We start from the raw sequence: 22,191 nt of genomic DNA, 5'->3' as shown, positions 1-22,191 counted from the left end.
AGAAGAAAAGTACACTTGGAAATGGAAATTTCTGCCTCCAATTTAAAAGGAAATAAATTAAATGTGGGTTTGCAGGGTTAAGGAAAATAATCTAAAACCACCATTTTGTAACATTTGAAAACCTGAAATACCTTCTTCAGAAAAGGTTGGTGTCTCAGGGTCCTACAGAGTCAACTACTGGTGTATTGTGGGTCCCAGTGGGAGGCTGAGAATGTACCCTCCCAGCTAGTGTAAAACTCATGCTACTAGGCAAGGATGATTGATTAGTTTGTAAACAGACATATTGGAACAAGAGTGGGAAGAAGAGGAAGATGTGTCTCATTAACGGCACAGATTACTCAGTTTTAGTTCAAAAATCATCTAAATTTAAGCTGAGGATTGTCCTGTTTTGCAACCATAAGCCCTCTTCAGGGTGGAGCTCTTTCTGCATTCTACTTCTACACACGCTGTTTCACCAGTGTATTTCCTTGTATTAGATACAGTCTGTTGATCTTTCGGAACACATCCAATTTATTAGTCTTCTATGGCTGGCTGAATTAAAGCCGTTTGATGACAGACATAACTCCCTTCTGTGCTAAACTGTCTGCCATGGAAACACAATGGACCTGCTCTGTAAGCACAGCTTGATGAATCTAATTTTTTTATTACATCCATCAGGTCCCACAGTTACAGCAAGTCTATGCCCCAACTCTTGGTCCCCTCGATAAGAATAGGAAAAATATCAGGATCTCTGGGATAGTATTTTAGAGGATTTTACAGTTTAGATGTGAGTACTTCTGACACCTAGTGGTTCTGGCAGAAAAATGCAAATATTTTAGAGGAAGAGGAAGTAAGGGGTGCATTGGGGAAAGGAAGAAGGGATTCAATATCACTTACTGGAAGATACTTTCTACAATAAGCTGAGAAAACACACAGCTCAGCAAATTCTTTCCCTAGGGATGTGGCACACCTGTCTGAGGCAACCACCCTTTGTAACCCACCATGAAAACAATGGAAAAGTTCAGCTATATGAAACACTTCCAAGGTGGGGTCATCACAGATGTCTGGGTAAGGTGGCCAGGCAACTGCTCAAATCCTCTGTGTGGAACAGGATGTGAGCACAGGATCTGTGGGTGATGGCATCAATCTGGCATCAAAGAACAACTTAGAGGCACACCTGGGATGAAGCAAGACTATAGATTCAGGCAATTCCACATCATAAAAAAAAAAAAAAAAAAAAAACAAGAAAATGTTATAACAACTTTACTGCTGGCTCTGTACAAAGCCATCCTCTAAATGTGACACTTCAGCAATGCTCCATCACCCAAGACTTTCCCTATATCCAACAGAAAAGTGTGGATATTTCCCAAGCCATGGACTCAGATCTTGAGTGGACTGATCTGCTCTGTGCTGTGAACAAGCCTATTTTAATAACTTAACAAGACCCCTTGAACTGTATGAACTTTGTAAAAGGACAAGATCAAGAACAGACACCTGCCTGATGCATGACAAGCAGACTGGGAGTCGTGGTCAGATGCAGTGATTAGGCAGAATAAACTGTGCTGGATGACTAGGAGCCTGAACCTAGAAAGGCACAACCTGCTTGCTGTTGTAGGGCATAACTCTTCAGCAGCTACCTAAACTAGTGACCGAAGCATGTAAAACTCTCAAGACCCTCCTATGTTGGAGGGTCTTGAGAGAAAACTGTTTTTGATGGTAGAGATAACAACTTCCAATGGGAGTCTCTAAAAGAAATCAAAACAATGGAAGGGAAACTAATGCAAAGCTCCCTCAGAGACAGGTATTCACAATTAATCAGTGCCTATTTCTGTGCAATTGTCTGTTAATACAAAATATTCATCTGAAGATCATCAACTGGGATGGCATAAAACAAAAACAACTTCATAACTACACAATTTTGCATAGGTAGAGAACAGATCTATTAAAATGCAGCTTGTAAGCATGCAGTTACAGCCATATACATATGCATGTCTTGTATATACTTAGTGTGACTCACGAATTGGAGTACGTGGTGTGATTCACACAGCTCCTGTGAGATTTGTTAGATGATGGGTGTGCTACATACATCCTACTGTCTCATGGCTTCTAGTGCACCACTGTATGTCTCTTGAAGACAATAAAGTATGTTTGCAGTGGACTTGGCAGTTTACTCCTCAAACTGCTACCTGGCATTTTCAGGTCAAGTCTGCCCTTCTTCACTGCCCTGGCAGGAGCCAAGCACCTCAGCTGGGTGCTTCCGGTTAGGTTGGGTGAGATGAGTCTGACCCCACAGGGTGCCACAGTTGTAACTCCTGTCAGATGATATTGTTAGGCTTGTCCACTGAAGGGATAAAGCTCAAATCACAGTAACTGCATGATTTAAGTGTCTAAAAAAAGTGAACATGTGAACAACAGCTCCTATGTCACTTCCAAAGCTGCTCTCAAACTTTGCAAATGGTCATTTTGCTTGGACTGCTTAGTTATAGTTGCCTGTCTACAAACCATTGTTAGGTGTCCCTTTGTAAATCATTATAAGAGAAATACATGTATTTTGTGAGAGTGCTGCTACTACAATGGCAGGAAGAAAGCACCTAGTAACCAAGATGTAAGCTGTATGCCATCGGAGACAGAAGTAAATTATTCTTATATGGGAAAAGTAATACATCAGGTGGTGAGAGCAAAACTATTCATGATTTGCTAAAGAATAATCTATTTTTTCATCCCAACCCTAAGCAGCATAACTTCAGTTAAAAATGGAAACTGGATTGATTCATTCCATTCGGTACCATACTTTCATTTTCCCATGTGAACCCTCAGGCTTGCAGGGAAGCCAAGAAATTATGACCTGTTGGGTCAGCAGAGAAGCAGAGTTACTTCGCAGGGCACAGCACCACCGGTGACCAGGGCAGCCTCAGCGTGCTGCCGTGATATATCCCCAGTCCAACTAGACCCTACCTTATATAAAACCAGAGTAAACAGAACCTGGAGAAACAATCAGTTGATAGTAAGACCTTATCAGTCCCTGCTCATTGTTAATAATGCAGGTAGCAGAACACAAGAAAGAACTATCTTGCATGCATGCATAGAACCTGTAGGAAAAGTGAAAGCAAAGCCAGGGAGTGAAATACTCTTAAGAAATGAAGTTGCCAAGAAAGCAATTGTCCATTTGTGAAGAACGATAAGAAGAAAAAGACCTTAATTGGGATGTCAGCACCCACATCAACTTATGAGATAGAGGGCAGGGACAAACTTTGCAGCAAAGGAAGGGACCTATCATTTTTCTTCAATATTTGAAAAATACTGCTAAGGAAGAATGTGGAATATCCATTAATGAAATATTTTAATAATAGCTTGACTGCTATTTCTCAGGGACAACACAGACATCATTGATTTGGCTTTGGGATAGAAGGAGTTAAACAACCTGCAAAACATCCTTCCTGCTCTACTTCAGCCAACTGTTTGGCTGGCCAAATCAGACACTGGTCATTAGATGAGACAGTAACTTCTAAGGTATATCATAACTTTCAAGGGGTGCAACTTTTATCTGGTAGAAAGGCAAGGTCTTAAAAATAAAAGTTATGGTACTCTGCCCTACAGGAAGTGTGCCCATGAAATGCACTTGTTAAATGCAAAACACATAAGAAAACCTGCAGTGATTCTTCATGGCTTAGGCATTAAAAGCAATTGTGTTAAAAATCATAAAGCATATCATGCTTTCTTTCATGTAACCTATTATCAAATTTATTTCATCCAAAATTACATGAAATTACATCCAAAGCATCTTTCAAAAGGAACAGGTGAAGTCCTTTAGCATTGTCTCATATAAAATAATTCATAATGTTTCTAGTAATGTGAGAACTATTAAAAAAATTAATCTGGCTTTTCTAGATTTGTGTTGGATCCACTGTACTTGCAGTAGTAAAATAGCATCAGATTTTCCTTTTTCTCTCTGATGTAACTATATGCAACATCATATGTAAAGAAAGTTGCTGTGCTTACTAAGTAGCTAACATTTTACTACGTTAAATTAATTTAAAAACTTGCAAGGACAACACCCTATTGTGCATGGTACTCAAAAATTAATTACAGACTCCTTTTTGGCAATATGAAATAACTGTATAGGCATGACTGACAATATTGTACAACGTTTTATTGGTGTTTTCTTCAAAAGATGTCCCAATAAGCATTAAACTAAAAAAAAAAAAAAGCAACAAACATTGGATCCTAAAAAAAAAAAAAAAAAAGCAACAAACATTGGATCCTAAATGCTATTTTCTTTGATTTTATATCATCATAACATTACTAAAGTTAAGAGTGAAATGTTATTGTAAGATGCAACTGATTATTTTTCCTACTAAAATCCGCTGTTGCTATTTGAGGCAAATAAACCATGTTAGGGAAATGTTTTTGCTATGATAGTATAATTAAATAAGAACAACATCAAGACAGTACAACATATTTCATCGCCCACTCAATTCCACACATTACTCTTAGGTTTTATTCCAAGAATAAAACAGTGAGATCATAATAAAACCATATCAGCAACAGTGATCTTTCTGTTGTATTAGCTTCATCAACCTTTCATAATAAGTAAGTGAATATATGAATCTATCAAACTTTACTTGCTGCTCATATTGTGTTCCCAGTGAACTTTATTATCATCATAAGTATTAGAAACATCAAGGAGGAAAATTTTATAATCTCATTTTAAAGAGTCAGTAGCATGTCTTAAAATCAATCATTCATTCTTGAACTCTATTAGCCTTCAGTTACTAAAGCCTAATCCAATATTACTGAAGTAATGCAAGGCTGTCACTGCATAAAATGTCATCAGTGCCTCTATAGTAAACATGATTAGCTCTTGATCTTAGCAAGAATCTAGCTCACAAGTCCAGCTCAGTATGATTCAGCCTCAAAGCAGCAGTTCTCTAGTAAAATCTATAGAAAAAATTACGGAGAAGTGCCAAGTGTCCCCCAAAATTTAAATCTGTGTGTACAATAGCAAACAGAGAAATCACACTAAATGGAGCAAAAATTTGCATTTTATCTTTAAGAAAATAGTTGATCACAGTGAAACAAAGACACAACTGACAAAAAGCGTTATCAGCTGGGAAAAGGGGAAATTCCAGTAGACGTCTGGACAATGTCTCACACAGACTGTGCTTTTACCCACAAATATCCAGGCAGTCCCAAGTCAGTCACTGTCTACATGAATTAGACCTATGGCTGATCATTTGATTTTGCAGAGCTTTATCGAAAATATTTTTAAATATTCCGTAGGGTTTGGTACACTTTACTTTCCAAGGATAGGTCACGTTTCAAATTTGTGTTTTCCTTAACAGAGAAAAACCTCTGGGCTCTTTTCAGACTTACTATTTTGGACATACTGAGAAACTTCTATGGACTGTCTTAAACATTGCCCACAAGGGAAGGATATCACTGAGTAACTTCCCAAAGCAATGTATCTATGACAGATGTGAGTAACTTACTGGGGGAAAAAAATCTAAATTATGAGGGAAAGCCTTAGAACCCTGTAAATTATGAGAAACAAGACAGAACCCAGAGAAAAAAGAGCTACAGATTTTCAAATTCTAACTTGAAACTAGAATTACAGTTCCATGCGGATACGATCAAACTTTTTCCAGGTCTGTAGAGTTCTATCTGACAGATTAATAAAGGAATCAGATTTTTTCAGATTAAATTGTTTACTTAATTTGATTATCATACATCACATTCAGAAAATAACAACACTGGCACTACTTTAAAAACTCAATTTAGCAGAAAATTGCTTTTTGGGAAAAGACGTATTTATCTACCTACTTTCCTAGGTCAGGACTATATTGACTAAATACTGGAAAAAAGTCTGCTTAAAACCATTTCAACACTCGACTGAAAGGACTTTCAAGGTAGCAGCCATGGATAATATGGCATGTACTTAGAGGGAAAAGCCGTGCACTCGGTTTTCTCTACATTTATTCTTATCTTTCTTAATGCCTATTATAGTAATCACACCAGCTGGATGCCCAGAATCTGAATCCAACAGACTATTCAAACAATACCCCAGTAAAGATATGCAGCTTGCATTTTCATTCTGCATCTCACCAAGAGAAAAATATAAATGTAGAAGAACAAAACCATCCCATTATCTGAACTTTATTTGTATGAAATTAGATCTGTACAAAGCAGCATGGTTTAGGAAAATGAGTGGAGATGAGACAGTAGAAAGCACTGGAGCAAATTCTAGTATCAGTTACTACTTTAGACATTTTGGAAAGGGAAAACATTAATGATATTTTGCCTTGATTACACTCTGCATCAAAATAGAAATAACTCCTTCTCCTCTGCTTCACTTATAGAATCATAAGTGGCTACTTACAGAATTAAACTGCAAAGCCATAACAAGGCCTGGCCATAATTTCTGGAGCGAGAAGTCAGTCTGAGCTGCCTTCAGCTCAATTTTCCATGTACACACAGAGCCCTTGTATTTCAGGATTTTCCAGAACTTCCCTATCATGGACTCTGTTTCCAATTCAAGGTTGCTGTTGAGATTAAGAGTTGCAGGTTACCTTGTTCTTTCTGATTTCCAATTTGCTGTTCACCACACAGGACCACACCGCATGGCCCCAGAAGACACCAAGTCACAGAGCAAGAATGCCCCTGGGGTGTGTGGCAGTGATGCAGCACCAGCCCAGCCTCAAAACTGCACCCAGTCCCTTGATTTTCTATTGAACACTTGCACTGCACAGTGAGCTGAGCTGCACACTTAGCTTATACCTTTTCTGAAGGTACACTCATGCTTTCAAGTAAGAATTCCCAGTGGAACCAGTGGTATGTATGGTCCTCAGGGTGGGATATTTGCCTTCTGATGACACTTGCAGAGTGTACATCTGTGATTAATGACAAAAGTGTTGTTTATTGTAGTTTCAACAATAATATTTGGGATTCGTTAGATTTTTGCAGGACATTATCTGAAACTGACTCTAGAATGCACTCATCACTGAAACTTCACATTTCTTCTGCAACTATAATGGGCTTCACCTCTAAATATCTCCAGAATATAATTAAGACCATCTGGTAGACGGAGTAGATTTTGAAAACATTTTTGCTGGAAAGGAAGACAAATTCACTCTTGGGAGTGGGATCTCTAATTCTCTTTCCTCTGAGATAATAGCATGAAGTAAAACCATTCTAGGAAGTGTCCACAAAAACTTAATTTGATGTACAAGGACTGAAAAACCAAAGCTGGAAGAAGAACCATGGGACAAAATGTGTTTACACAGATGCTGGATTGTGTCCAAAACCTATGAAAATAGTGCTAAATCCTCCCAGGGTTAAACAATGGGACTGAAATGCGGCATCAAAGAATAATTAATATACGTTAACTTGCTCCCACCCACTATCACACTGTGTGGGGTTTTTTTCCCCTACTAGCACAAATAATCAAAATAGTGCAAAGGGTTTCTAATCCATTCATTGTACATTCTCAGACAGGGAAGGAGTCACCATCAAAGGTCTGATTGGAGCTGGCCTGCATTACTGCTTTTATTTTTATAAAACAATTTTAAGTAGAATACCAGCTCTTCCTATGGCAGTTCCTTCTTAAAGATTAGTTTAATGCATGCATTTTTGAGTAAAATCTGCAGTTATTTGAACTGCAGGCTGACTCTCTGACAACTAGCTCAGGCATGGACTGACACCCCAGGCTGAGCTGAAGTGGGCCCCTGGGCTCCTGATCAGGGATCAAGGGAAGCTCTGTGGGGGCCCTGAAAAAATACTTACAGGGCACTTATTTTCAGCATCTGACTTTAATAAGACTTACCTTGAATGGACTGTTTTATGAACAAGACAAAGTATTGGACACAATGTTATACAGAAGTAGATAAAGGTTGCTTAATATTAACACTCACTAGAATCAACAATCCTCGATTTTCAGGTTTTAAACTATTCAGTTATTCATTTTCTTTTTTGATGTTTAAGGTAATATTGTCCAAGTAGCCATTGGCAGAGCAAAACTATACTTGACCTCCACACATGAAGAAATAATTGCTGCCTTTTTATAGGGCAGCTGACAGCTAACAGTGGGATGATAACCTCAGAAAACTGAGAGATTTCCCATCACTGTCTTTGCTTTTTAAAAATCTTTGATCTGAAGAGCACGCATGTGATGTGGGGAGGGAGAGGAAGAGGAAAGGTCAGTATTAACTGCAGAGAGTGCAGGCAGAGTAGGATAACAAATCTGAAATAAATTATATAACCAAATCATAACAGGAAAATCTTTGATAGTCTGAGCATTGTATAGAGCCAGCACGCTCTTCCCAAAGCACAGCGCCTTTTTATTACTGTTCTTGGAAAGCTCAGACAAGAGTTTTCCCTCAGGTGGTAGAATATCAGGTCTGAATTGCTAAACTACTTTTATCTTTACAGAAAAAAAATTTCACCACCAAAAAAACCCCTCCCACCCCCTCAAACATCCCCACCTCCCAAAACCCCAAAAAACAACAAAACCCCTTCTATGGCAACAGCAGAACTACACCACTTTGAGACAACAGTGGGATATAATAAGATATAAATTGTGCAGTGCTCATAATTTCAAATGAGCATGTGTTGGAGTGGATATGGAAACTGCTTCTCTTCAAGCAAGCAGCTTTAGTTTGCTGAACATGTTGCTTTTAGCCCTCCAAAATATTTTCAAAAACATGCACTAAAATGTCACAACAAAGCTCCTCTCCTTATTTCACAATTCTGTAGCATTATAAAGCAGTCCTGGCTGGATAATGCATGATTTCTTCTTTTTCAGTTCTCAAAATCTGATTTTCCACAATCTTACATATTATAGTAACAGAGAGTTATTCAATTCTCAGGGCATTTGGTTATTTTACACCAATGAGAACACTGTGTACACACACTTCATGAACAGTAAAAATTTTGGCTTGTATAATAACAGATATAAGGAATTTGGAAATGAGCTATATTTTTGAATCTTGAGCATTATAAATCTTGGCTTGCAGTACTACAAAACAATAGTCATTTTAAGTGTACAGTCTAATCTAACGCTAACAGGTTGTATATATGGTAGCTCTGCATCACAGTACACATACATTGAAGTTACCAGCAACACAGGCTGAAGCTAACATTAAAGTAAAGCAAATAAATATGTGAGCCTAAGTAGTTCTAAAGAATTAAGTCTAAAGAATTCCAGTTTCCTGTTGATCCGTGTTTTACCATTGGTCAGCTTCTTATATCATAACTTCTTATGTGTGCTAAGAGGGTTTATAATGTTTTTCTTCCATTTAATGTTAAACAATGTTGCTTCCACGTGCAGTCTTTCCATCATCAAGGCACTTTAATGGTCTATATATCTCCTTCATCAAGCCACTTATTTTCATGACATTTGCGGAACTGCAATTATCTATGGGACCTCTAGCCTCTACTTTACATGCAGCTGAAATTAGAGAGCACACGCACACAAACACAGAATTTATAAGCTTCATTTCCAAAGGAAATTGCTCTAAAAAGATACTCTTCTACCTTTTGTTTTACAAGAAGTGATCTCATTGTAATAAAAACGGATGTCCTATAAAAGACATTTGAAGCTTTTCCTATTTAAATGAAGTATAAACAATTAACGCTACCCAGTATCAGAAAAGTAAACAAGCAGAGGTAAGTGATAGACCACTCATTTGGAAGGGAGGAAGGATTTTCTTACCATACCATGGATTGCTGCACCCATTCTCTTACTACTATTTAGTGTATTTCTGATTATAAGTCTACAGGTTCCTCATCAGATCAGTATGTTTTCTGTTTCTTTGGAGAGATTCCTTCCCCTAATAGTGGAAAAATCTGTTTCTAATATACTATATAAGAATACAGCATAGATATTCAGGGTTCACATTAAAGCCAGGAAGAATAATAAATGAATAAGAATAATAAAAATATTTACTCTTATGCAGACCATGAAAAAAAAGAAAAGCAAGCAAGAAATACACTCCATCTACAAATTCTTTCAGCTGACATAGGTAAACAGGATCATTCATAAGTAGTCAGGAAATTATGAAAAGGATAACTGGTCCAAAATTATGAGGAAAATAGTTTCCCCTGAACATAAAAGAGCAGACTTTTCTGCTATTCAGGTAAACTGAGTAATATGATACATGCAGTGAGCAACTAAAATAGCAGTAGGGTTGAAGTAGCAATGGATTCTGCAACGACTGATGCTGCAAACTAGAAGTGTGCGATTGCATGGCTCCCCAGGCTTCTGAATCTGACAGGAAACTCCCCATCCCTGTCACCAAATAGTTTCACTTTTAGGACATGTCTGTCTGCTGTGACAGAAATTCACCTAAACCTTTTTAACTGTGTCTGATCTGACATCTCTTTGGCAGAATACTACCCTCATAGGCTCCATTTCCCAACCAGTATGAATGTAATACTCAAGACACTGATATTTCTGATTATTTATTATGGCACTTCAAAGCATATAAACTCCATTGCTAGGTGTTTCAAGCCAGTTTTTAAAAAAATAGAATAAAAATAAAACGAGGCTTTAAGTTTTAGGCAGTATTTCAGTAGATTTCAGTTAAGAATTCTTAGAATGTTACTAGAGTGGAAATAAGAATTTTGCTAGGAAAACAGAGTCTCAAAATAAGGCTTCTTTTCAGTAAACCATGTGTGTGTTTGCTTAAGTTTATCATGTCCATTGGCAGTATATATTTTTCAGATAAGAAATTTGTGGATTTGAAACATGATAAAACAAACTAACCCCTGAACATACATTCCTCTGCTTATATGCCAAAGCTCATCTCTCTTATTTATATCCACCCAATTCTATTTACTTTTTAACACAGAAATTAGAAACAACTCTAGAGCTTAAACTCTGAATGCTTTTTTTTCTGTTTCAGTTTTTACTACTTTAGTAATTAAGGCTACTGGTCAAAATACAGATTGCTTTTAACTGTTGGTTGCCATATACAGCATTATCTTGAACTGAAGTCAGTTTGTTGTAGAGCCTGAAACCAAACTGAGTTTTGACAAACCCACACTTTAAAATTCCACTATAGTAACAACATTTCCACTTCATACATTTGACAATTTTATTTAATAGCCTGCAAGTTCAAAATAGTTACATAATAGTTACACCACGGCTTTTAAAAAGGATTGCACTCAGTACTCAGTCCACTGAAATACTAGAAAACAGGGAGAAGGAAAATACGGAGTGTAAAGGAGCTCTGTTCACTGAACTGAGTTGTTTGTAGCAAGTTCTCACAAACATGAAGATGTTCTCATGCTTTCTGGTAGACTCTAACACACTTCACACCATTCATATCACATTCCTAGAAGATAAAGAGATAGATTTATTAATTTGGTTCAGTAGAGACTAGAAGGAAAAAGATCTTTTAGAATCCCTTTTAGGCCACTGGCCAGAGCACTTTGGGATCAGAAAGTAGAACTGAACTCACCACCACCAATTGTCCATCCACTAATTTCCGTGTTATTATGGTCTTCTTTCCATCCCATTCCTGCTCCTGAATCATTGACCCATCATCTTTTAAGCTGACAAGGGTCTGAAAAGAGAACACAAACATCAATACCTTCTGCATGACATTAGAAGGAGATTGAGGCTTTCCAACATCTTATTCCAAATGAAGAAATCCCACTCCAGCTCACTCAATGGCAACTTTGCCAATTATATCTACAAAGCCAGGATATGGTCTTTATTGATCCTCTTTTTTACAGTAGCTCACTGCTTGTTCACTCACTGCTCTGACACATTCCTGCATCAGAAAGCCCTTTTGACAGCATGCACAATTCCAATTAACAGGAGCAGACTATGTTCTCTGTCTCTTTGTACATGTGCTTTCAGCTTTTGTGTAAGGTTTATCTGATCTTGCTATAATAGATGAATTGCCAGTGTGTGGTTGGAGGGAGGGGGGTGGTACACAGAGAGCACTTACAAAAGGAAATGAGAGAGATGAATTTGAGGGCTTCTTTGCATTTAACCTCCTTTTGGATGAATATTCTCCCTAACTGGTGCAGGAAGAAGCTCTTTGCCTTCTAAAACTGGAGATTACGGGCTGTGATTCACATGTGTGTCTTGTGTGTTTGTTATCCCACTGCACACTGTGCCAGGCTCTCTTGTGATGCAAATATGAGACCCAGCTGAAAGGTTAACCCAAGGCCTGAATTGCCCCTGATTAAACTTCAATGGGATTTTTTTCCATAGGCTTCAGATGAAATGGCATTTGGCTTTAACAGGAATTTAGAGCTCTGTTAGCTTTACTAACACAATACTTCTGCTACAGATTGAAGGCAACAAAATACATAAGACGTTACTGGTTTCAGCATTTTCCCTCTTTGGAAGTTGCTTAATGTATACGTATACACACAAAAAAATAATTTATTTCAATGAGACTTACAGAGCCAGCTGTTCACCAAATGAAGCATTGCTAGTGTGGATGTCAAAACTAACTTTTAAATAGCATCATCATCTGTAAACACCCAAAGAATTGTGGTTTTCGATAGAAAGTCTAGGATACTGACCTGAGTTTTCCTGCCATCTAATGTGTTTTCCTCGAATTTCTCACCAAGCTTGAAGCTGAACTGTGAAGTTTTGAAGGTACTTTCTGTTTTTACAGTGATTGTGTCCCCATCCTTAATAATGTAAACATCTGGTTTGGCCATGCTTCCCATTTTCCTCATGGCCATACCCACACCTGCAAGGCGAGAGGCACAGAGTGTCACAAAGTCAGTTAAACCCTAAGGCTGAGAGCCACACAGGAATTCAGATACCTAATTCCCATTTAATTAGGCACTTAACTACACTTAAGAATCAAAGCTCAAGAGCCACAAAGAAAGAGGATGTTTTAAATTATCCACTGCTGAGGAAGGAAAAAAGCTTATTTGCAGTATTAGTCCTTTGCTTCCTCAGAGAGCTGAAGTTAAATCTATTTTGCCCTCTAGAGGACTCATAGATGTCCCAGACCTCAACACTGAATTTTTACAAACAGAAACAAACAATAGCCACAAAAGCTTAAATAAACACAAAAGCTTAAACGAATACAAATTATTCCTTTCAAGTTCTTAACACTTTGAAAATTCTACAGATGTTTTTCAATTGACATATTAATCCACCTGCATATTTACTTAAATTTACCTAAGAAATACTCTTCCATTGCTCTGCAGCAATTGCAAACATGCAATTTCTGATAAAATTTATTTTTCTACATCCAGTATCCAAAGTATGAACTTGCAAATTAGAAAACCACTATCGTGCAAAATAGTGCTTACACACACAAAAGAAAAAGGACCATGAGAGAAATGTGAATGACTGAAAATTGATCATTTGGAGACAGCAGTCCTTAAAACTCCTAAGTCAAATGATTCACCCTGCCTCATCCCCTGCATGAGCTGTTCGGGGGATTTGCTTAAGGGTGTTTTGATCTGAAGGATGGAAATACAAAATAAGAGGGTAGTCAGGCAACAAACATAAATCCATCAAACTGAAAAGGGAGGATCTGCACCAAGAATCAATAAGCAACCAAATGGAACAGAAAGTGCCACCAAGTGAGTGAGTGTCCGGGCTCTGCAGCTGGTGCAGTTGGGAAGTGTTGCCATGTAACAGCACAGCACTCCCTAGGGTGTACAGGACACTTGGGTGTGGGCTGAGTCCACAGAGCAAAGACTACGGTTTCCTTGGCAGTTAGAAATAACAAGGTACTTCTGAGCCAGCCACTGCTTCTTCAGACTCAACTCAGACTCCAGGACTCAGCCTTAAGCTTGAGCCTGGAGAGCCAAAACCAGTCCTCCTAAGTCCAGCTTTTCCGACCAAATTGAAAATGATCATCACAATGACCCTCACAGCCATCCCTCACTGTCATCCAGTCTAGAGTAATCAGAGAGTTATCTGATCAGCTATGCCTTAAGATCCAGCTAAACTGAGATGAGACACGTATGTCTTCCATATGGCAAGGAGTGAAATTCAAACTTCTTTGTCCTTGAATGTTCTTTTATACAGACTAAGAGCAATCTGCAGAATCTTAGTTATGGTGCATCAATCACGAGAATCAAAGGCAGAGGGTTTCCTAAGTGGCCAGCCAGCCAGGGTGAAATCCAATAAAGGTCCATCTCCTAAAGTGGGACTTGGAATAAATTTCATTGCTTAAATTGCAATTGTAAAAAGGTAAAGTGGCTGTTTTAAGACTGCAATCTGAAAACAGCACTCAGTCGCTGCCTACACATGGGAGGTGCTCTGCCCTTAATTTCTGCTTTGAAGTTGCCACTTAATCCATGGCTGAACTGAGCTGAGCTTCAAGTTCTTGAACTTCCTCTGAAATCTTCAAATGGCTCAGTCCACAGGCTTTCTCACATCACAGCTATCACATATTGACAGGCCTATCACAAAACACTACAGCCACCACTGTCCAGAGTGTAAATGCAGCAATGCCTTTCGTATTTTATATAGAGAAGATCTTAAATTCCTTCCTCTCCTTCCTCCAAAGGAATTCAAGGTCACCTCTGTTACCAGTCTTGAGAAAATATCCTAGCTTTCAGCACATAAATTGTGGAACAGAATTCTGTCTGTGTAGCTCCTGGGCTACAGACAGCACAAGGTGCCTGTCACCTCTTGGCCAGGATTCTCCCAGGGAAATGGCAAACCAGAACTTGCAGAGGAGGCTCCTCGTGTTAGGTCTGCTCGACTCCATGGCTTTGCATTACAAAACGTAGCACAACCGGGAAGCTGGGATAACAAGCCAGAAGTACCCTGAGATACGGGTGCTGCCCACGGAGGAACACAGGCAGCCTCTGGCAGCGCAGCCAGCTGACGGTTACTCGTGGGCAGCTGATCCAGTTTGGCTTTTCCGTGCGGAGTCACCCAAGGTGACTTCACGGGAGAGCCGCCCTGCTCGGCAGGTCTGTCTGCGGCCACACGGGCGGGGTGAGCCGCTCCCGGCCCCAGCAGCAGCGCTGGCCCGCGGCCCCCCACCTCACCTCCCCGCCGCACCGCACCGAAGCATTACCGGGAAGGAGGAGCAAACCGGAGCGATCGCCCCGGCTGATGATAAAGGGTGATGCCGACGGGAGGGGGCTGCCGGGCTGCAGGGAAGGCCCAGCACGGGGCGGCGGCAATGTGCTTGCTTGGCACCGGCACCTGCCTCCCGGCAATTACGGTGCAAAAAGGGCTGCCGACATCTTTCGGGCGCGGAGGGAGGAAGGGTCTGCTCCGGCCCGCGCTCCCTGCCCGGCCCCGGGAGGGCGCGAAGCCACCGGTGTCGCATCCCGGCATTAACGCCCGCAGCCGCCTCCCGCCCGTGGGACCCAGCTCCGGGGACGCGCCTGCTGCGGACCTTGGACAGAGCCTCGGCGGCCGGCAGCGGCGGCAGGTCCGCGGGCCGGCCAGGGCCGGCATCTTTCCGCCCCGCCGGCTCCTTACCCAGCTCCTTCATATACTCGTCGAAACCCTGGCTGGAGACGAGGCACCATTTGCCTAAAAACGCATCGATGGCCATGGCGGCGGCGCGGAGGCTGTCGGTGTCCCGGGGGAAGCGCGGAAGCAGATGGACGCGCTGCAGCGGGATGGCGGCTGCCTTTATAGAGGGGCCAGCGACATGTGCCGCTGGGGAGAGCCAATGGGGCTCCCGCCGCGCCCCGGCCCCTTCCCCGCCGAGCCCCCGCCCGGCCAGTCCCGCCTACGCCGGCGGCGGCAAGAGCGGGCACGCTGCTGCCTCCCTCCCGCCCGCCCGCCTCCCGCACACGCAGGCACCCGCAGCGCCCAGGAGCTGGGGGACACGGCCATAGCCGCCCGCCGAGGGGTGTCACAGCATTAGGGCTTCTTCCAACACAAACACCACCGGCACCTGCCGGCTACAGAGCCCGGAGCGCTGTGCTCTGGCACCCAGGGACTACAAACCATGCTCCGGGGCTTGTGTTCCAGGGAATTGTTTCAAGTCTGGGGCACTAAATCCTATATTGTGCTGTTTATTACATATCATGCTTTTTATAGCTAATTCAGGAACAAACAAGTGTAGGGCATCATATGGCACAGCGACAGAGCAGTAAGGAATCAGTATCCAAGAGCAGTTCACTGGGTTTGATTGCAGGCCTGCCCAACATGCCCCCACATCCTACTGGTGTATCACTACAGAAATTCATGGCTCCCTGTGACCTGGGAGCAGACCTGTTACATACACACAGCAATCAGGTAGCAAACAAAATCAGTCAAAATGCAGAGCTAATGCTGGTACTTGTACTGCAAACAAAAAAAATCAAAGCCTGGATGCAGCCTTGGTACTTTGCGTTTAGTCCATATTGAACCTCAATACCCTAATTGCTCCTTCTTAAGGGAAAACACAGCAGCTGCCACTGCTGCACACTGGCGCATAAAATAAAATCATAAAACATACACCATTACCAGCCCTGTGAGGTCTGGGACAATATTTTGCCAAATTCTGTTGGGTGAGCAGAGAGATTTGCTGGAATATTCTGTGAAAAAGCGGTGATTTCTACATCACAACAGAAATCACAATTCCAGTGTATCCCCAGGGTTTGTTTCCAGCATCAGGGTTATGCCAATCGCTGCCTCTTTTGGCCTTGTCTCAGGCTGGATGGACCCTAGAGCTACTTCATCCTGACCAGAAAAACAAAAATCTGAAGGCACGGCTGGAGTTATTTGGTGGTGCAGCCGGGGCTGTTTCTCTACTGGTACTTTTGTGGAGGAGTTTGAGACTGAGGTGTCAAAACCAGAGAAGACAGCAAGGGCTCTGTGCTGGTTCCAGCATTTCACAACAGGGGAAGCTGACGTGAATCCAAATGTTTTGGTGCAAGGCAGGCACTTCCCTTTATGCTTGCAGTGATGCAGCACAGTGGAGCTGAACTGAATCGATCTGAAGGTTCAGTACTTCCTAGAAAAGGTCAGATTTGTCACACACTAAGTCATCAGCTCGATCTTCATCTGAGATTTTTTAAGAAATCCTTCTGTCTAACTGTCCTTCCCTGAGGAGCTGCCTTTAATTACCTTCCACTTCTCTGACTATATGCTTGCTTTTAATATGCAAACAACACCATAGCGTCTGCTAGTCAGGCAGCAAGCCACGTTGCTTTTTTGTCATTAAGTAGGTGCATTGAAGCACAAGACTTTCAACTTCCTTCCACTTTTATCTTTTTTTTTTTTTTTCCTTTCTTTGTCTTGCGCAAGAGACTTAGGAGTAAATTTTAAATTAGGTTGATAATTACTGCGCAATTCCCGGCAGCCGAACCAAAAGGCTGTCCATCCCGAAGGGCTTTTCTAGTTGTTTACAGAAAGGATAAAAGAGAAGCAATTCGGGGATTAAGAAGTCTTTGGTCTTGTAAAATGGGGACGATTTCTAGAAATAAAAATCTTGCCTTTACTCCCTGCATGCTAGCAAAGAATCTTGGATCCACATTTCTGCAGTGTTGCCTGCAGATGGCTTATGATACGTGAAGAGTATTCAGGTATAAGTGCTGATAACGCAGCAGAAGATGTAAAATCCACTATTTCCATCTAGTGGTGAGACAGTATTCCTGGATCTGAAGTACAGGGAGATCCAGCTACCCACCTGTGCAAAACATTGCTATGTTTTTGAATCCTCCCACAAGTCATTCGGTTTGATTTATTCGCCTTACAAATTTTCCAGGTCTAGGCATGCCAGTTCATGTAAACACAAGGATAAATGGGGAGGTTACCTCTCTTTTCTGAAATGCAGACTGTCAGGGTACAGTGAAAAATCTATCTCAATTTTAACAAAAATCCAATGATTTGCAAATAAATCCAGTGATATGGATTACCGGTTGTCAGTGCTACACCTCAAAACATCTTTGAAACAGAATAGTGCTGAAATCTGTGGTATCTCACATAGCAAATAAAGTAACCAAACGGACCTGAGATGTCTCCTTCTGGGGAAGGTACATGTGGACTGAGCTACAAAACAGATGGCGTTTTTTACTATGACAGTACCATATATATTGGTCAAAGATGGCTTTTACTTTAGAAGCAAAAATAAAATGGTCAGATATTCAGAGATGCTTGGACAACTGGGATCTGTCTCTGTAAATCCGAATTCCTGCCTGGTTTGAGGCTGGCAACACAGTCAAACATGTTTTGCATGTGTGGTCTCCCCTCTAGATACACTCAAAGAGAAGCAGCAGATACATGTATTCATATGGAAAGTGTTGGGTTCCTATGTCATGTATTACTGTTTCAGCACAGACATATTCTCTGAAGTTTTGTCCATTTCCATGTTAAACTATGCATTGTCCAAGAGAAGGAGAATCAGATTTGCAATGAGAAGTGTAAACCTCCCTGTGGAAATTAGCTGCATGGAAAGCACATAGCCAAGAGTTAGAAGCAACCACCACCCTGGTAGCATGGGCCTGCCAGAGTGAATGTTTTTCTGAGGTAGTCAAGCCCTTGTGTCTTGGAGGAGGGGAAGATACTATAGTCCTTCATTACCAAGTGCACAGGAAAGGAGCAAGGCAACAGAGTGCACAGAGACCTTCATCCTACTCCTTTGGGCAAGTGTGTGTCGTGCAGTGATGCTTCATCTGATGTGAGAGTTGGGAGGCTGTGGCCAGCACAGTTTGAGGTTTCTCTTCACGTAGCCATAGCATTACCCATCCCATATAAGCTAAGCTATATTTTGTCTTTTGGAGTCACAATACCTGCTGCTTGGGCAGGGCAGAGCACCACCTCCTCATCTGCAACATATCGCTGATCAGGTTGGTGTAAGTTTTTCCCTAGACCTTTATTCATTAAACTACCCATATGTTTAACTTGAAAGGAACCCAATCTGATATCACTACACTTTGCTTTACTGTGTAAAAGGGAGGATCTCCTTTTCCTTCTGGTATACAGACATATTGTGTATATATAACACCTTCTGTAAGTGGTAGGCTTCTTCTAAGATTCCTCTTTTCTAAGATTGCCTCTTAGGAAAGCCTTAAAAAACTGCCAGGAATATTGGACACCACAGCCCAGATTTTACTTTTCAGCCTATCCCTAGCTGTGGAAAAAAATAAAGCAGTCCCTGAATAATAGTTACTCACCCCCAAGGCATGAATGAGAAAAATTGCATAGGTAGCACAGCTTCGTTTCTGCTTCCTTGTTGTACAAGTGTGGTTTTCCCTTCCCAGCCATGTCATCACTGGGCAGACATGATGAAACACGTGTTATGGTTGCTTAGGTGGCCTAAGTAAGCTTTACTCCAGCTCAGGAGCTATTTTCTTGGGCAATACAAGACCAGGGATTATGAAGAAACTCATGAACCTGCAAGTTTTAATTTGTATGTCAATAGGCACAAGATCTTCTACTGTGTCACCATTTTGTTACCTCTGAGCTAAAAGAGCTGGGTATAGCCTGTGTTTTATCAACAAGCTTTGTGTGATACATCTCAGTTTCCAAGTCAAAACAAAACTATCTTACTATCCAGCACGACTTAGTCCAAGGAGCATGGGTCCAAGGAGTCCTTGCTGTGGATCTGGCACTACTGCCTCTGCTCTGAGGGGCTGGCTGTTGAGGACAGGCAGGCTCACATGTGCCTGCACTCAGTGCCAAGCCAAACATAGGCCTGATCCCTGCTGATGTGTCTGGGCATTACTATAATACCAGGACAAACTACCACTCCAGTAACCTCAGTGTATATCCTGTACGCTGTCAGCAGCACGTTCAAAGCAAGCGTAAAGAGAAATGCTTACATCGAAGTCAAAGTTTACCATGCCTCAGTGACAGAAGAGAAAGGTCCAGAGCTTACAGTGACCAGAAAGAACACTCCAGGTTTCATTTCCCTCATTCCAGACAAAAATGTCAGTTGCAACCCATCTTACAGTGACTGCAGATATGTGAGTTTGTGTCTTTTTTTGGAAGCTTTGGAAAAAACCCTCTTTATTTAGCAGCAGTATCTACCCTGAATAGCAAGCATCTATGCATTAGCATAAAAAAAAATCGCTTTTTTAATCTTCATAGTTTGATAATCAGCATAGTCATTGCAAGAGATCAGGATGACTACAAACTGTCCATAGCTGTAGTTTTAGCACTGAAAAGGCATTTGATCTGCATAAAACAAACACTAGCAGGCAATACTTGCTCATAGAGGAGACTCAGAAAGATAACACCCTGGTGTGGCTTTTTAGATACCTTAGCTGTACAAAAAATTACCCCAAATCTCTATAAATAAAGCCAAATAAAACCCCAGACTTTGTAATTACTCTGTGGCCTGGAACAATAAGGATATAAGGGCAAGGAATGGCAAAATTATTTGGAATAAATAATTATAAAAGAACCATTTCTACCAATTATGACTAATTAGCCTCTGACATTTAGAATCACAAATTACAGATGTGCTCACTGGATTTTGGAAAGGGTTTATGAAGTTTTAGCATTATATTTTAATTTTATAATATAAGTAGGCCTTTATTACTAAGGATATTAATCAACCACTGTGAAGGTAACTTCAGGAAAATGGTTTAAATTATAATAACTGCACCACAGCTACAGATGTCTGGAGGGCAGAGCCTGTCACTTACTCTTTATGCAGGAAGGGTCTTCCCACAGTGATATGGATACCAATACCTTGCCCAGCAGCACTGGACTGAGAGGGACTGCAACTGCTGCTCTTCATGTTGAGGAAAATCCGGTTGTAAAGCTTTAGGAATATGTTTAGCCTGCCTACCAGATCGGGGCTCCCTCCCAAAGGACTTCATCCTGCGGCAACAAGGTGTGAAACAGATCATTGGGCACTGTTGATGAAGACTAGCTGTTGACCAAAAGCATGTCTCCTCACACCTGCGTGCAAGCGGAAAGACAGAGGTCATCTGGAGGGTCTGTCACTCAAGAATTACTTTCCAGGCCTGACTCTGCTTTCAGAAAAGACCTCCTCTAGCATGAGCTGTGCAAGAATTGAGGCAAAAAAACATTTGGAAGCAAAGTTCCCAACACAATGACTTGCCAAGCACGTTGACTACGTGACTCGGGTTCAAAAGGTCTTCCAGGAAAATTCTTGCCTCTGGCATTTCAGGCAAGCATGCAGGACCAACAGGTATTCTCCAGTTTGCTCTTCTAGATTTGAAAAGCCACGTGTTATTTTGATTTACACCTTTGATTCCTTCTCAAGATATGATCTTGCACATCTAACACTGTCCTGGGACGTATCTTGCATGTCTAACACTGTCCTGTCAGCAGTACCAGTCATTTTTCTCCTTCTTAGGAGCTGGTGCAGTGCTGTGGGTTTGACTTTCAGCCTGGGAACAGTGCTGATAACACCGATGTTTTTAGTTGCTGCTCAGTAATGCTTACTCTGACCAAGGACTTTCTGAGTCTCATGCCCTGCCAGGGAGGAGGGGAAGCCGGGAGGAAGCAGAGACAGGACACCTGACCCAAACTAACTAAAGAGGTACTCCATACCACAGCATGTCATGCCCACTATATGAACTGGGGGCAGTTACCCAGAAGGGCTAGATCACTGCTCCGTCAGGCTGGGTACTGGCTGGTGTGTAGTTAGCGGTTGTATTCTCTTCCCTTGTTATTTCTCTTATCATTATTATTATTGGTGGTAGCAGCAGTGGTTTTGTGTTATACCTTAGTTACTGGACTGTTCTTATCTCAACCCATGGGAGTTACATTCTTTCAGTTCTCCTCCCCATCCCTCTGGGAGCAGGGGGAGGAGGGAGGGGGGAGAGAGAGAGCAAGCTGTGTGGCTGGGCTTAAACCATGACAATTCTTTTAGGCACCCAATGTGGGGCTCGAAAAGTTGAGATAACAACAGATCTCACCAGTGTGTGTCTAATCGCTTAAACCACGACAAACATCTAGACCAGAGAAAATCTATAAGGAGGTAAAGAATTACATGGCAGGTCCCTGATTTTTTCTTGTGCTTCTGCCACAAGATAGTTTTTGGTACCAATTCTGGCACTTTTATGTGCAGCTTAACACTATGTTGATCCATTGCTGCAAGGGAAAAGAAGCAGTAATCATCCAATTCTTAAATTTGCAATTTCCAGTAAATACTTTGAAATTCATTTGAAAAGTGCATTTTGAAGACAAGTTCTATAAGGCCCCATCTAGAAAAAGAGACTTTAAGAACTCCATGACAATAATTATTGTTTCTTTTATTGGTGCAAGTGATTTAATCATTCAGATTCACCAGTAATGAAAGGCCAGTTCAGTGAATCTGTGTAAGAACTGTGTTTGAGATGACAAATTTGCTG

The 22,191-nt window shown here is 41.2% G+C and overlaps 1 protein-coding gene across 1 annotated transcript; it reads right to left on the bottom strand.

Annotated features, from left to right (window-relative positions):
* Window positions 1-10,421: 10,421 nt before the first annotated feature.
* LOC133206768 (fatty acid-binding protein 5) lies at window positions 10,422-15,672 on the bottom strand. The gene is made up of 4 exons (XM_061343022.1): window positions 15,407-15,672; window positions 12,517-12,689; window positions 11,436-11,540; window positions 10,422-11,309 (listed from the first exon to the last, which is right to left on the bottom strand). Exons 1-4 carry the CDS (start codon window positions 15,480-15,482, stop codon window positions 11,259-11,261), a joined length of 405 nt encoding a protein of 134 aa, XP_061199006.1. The 5' UTR covers window positions 15,483-15,672; the 3' UTR covers window positions 10,422-11,258.
* Between the last annotated feature and the right edge of the window lie 6,519 nt (window positions 15,673-22,191).

Source organism: Neopsephotus bourkii, unplaced genomic scaffold, assembly GCF_033783945.1.
Source record: "Neopsephotus bourkii isolate Nb327-2 ecotype Australia unplaced genomic scaffold, CSIRO-AGI_Nbou_v1 NB_1820, whole genome shotgun sequence".
Taxonomy (NCBI): domain Eukaryota; kingdom Metazoa; phylum Chordata; class Aves; order Psittaciformes; family Psittacidae; genus Neopsephotus; species Neopsephotus bourkii.
Note: the sequence above shows the minus strand (reverse complement) of the source record. Positions and strands in the feature narration are given on the sequence as shown.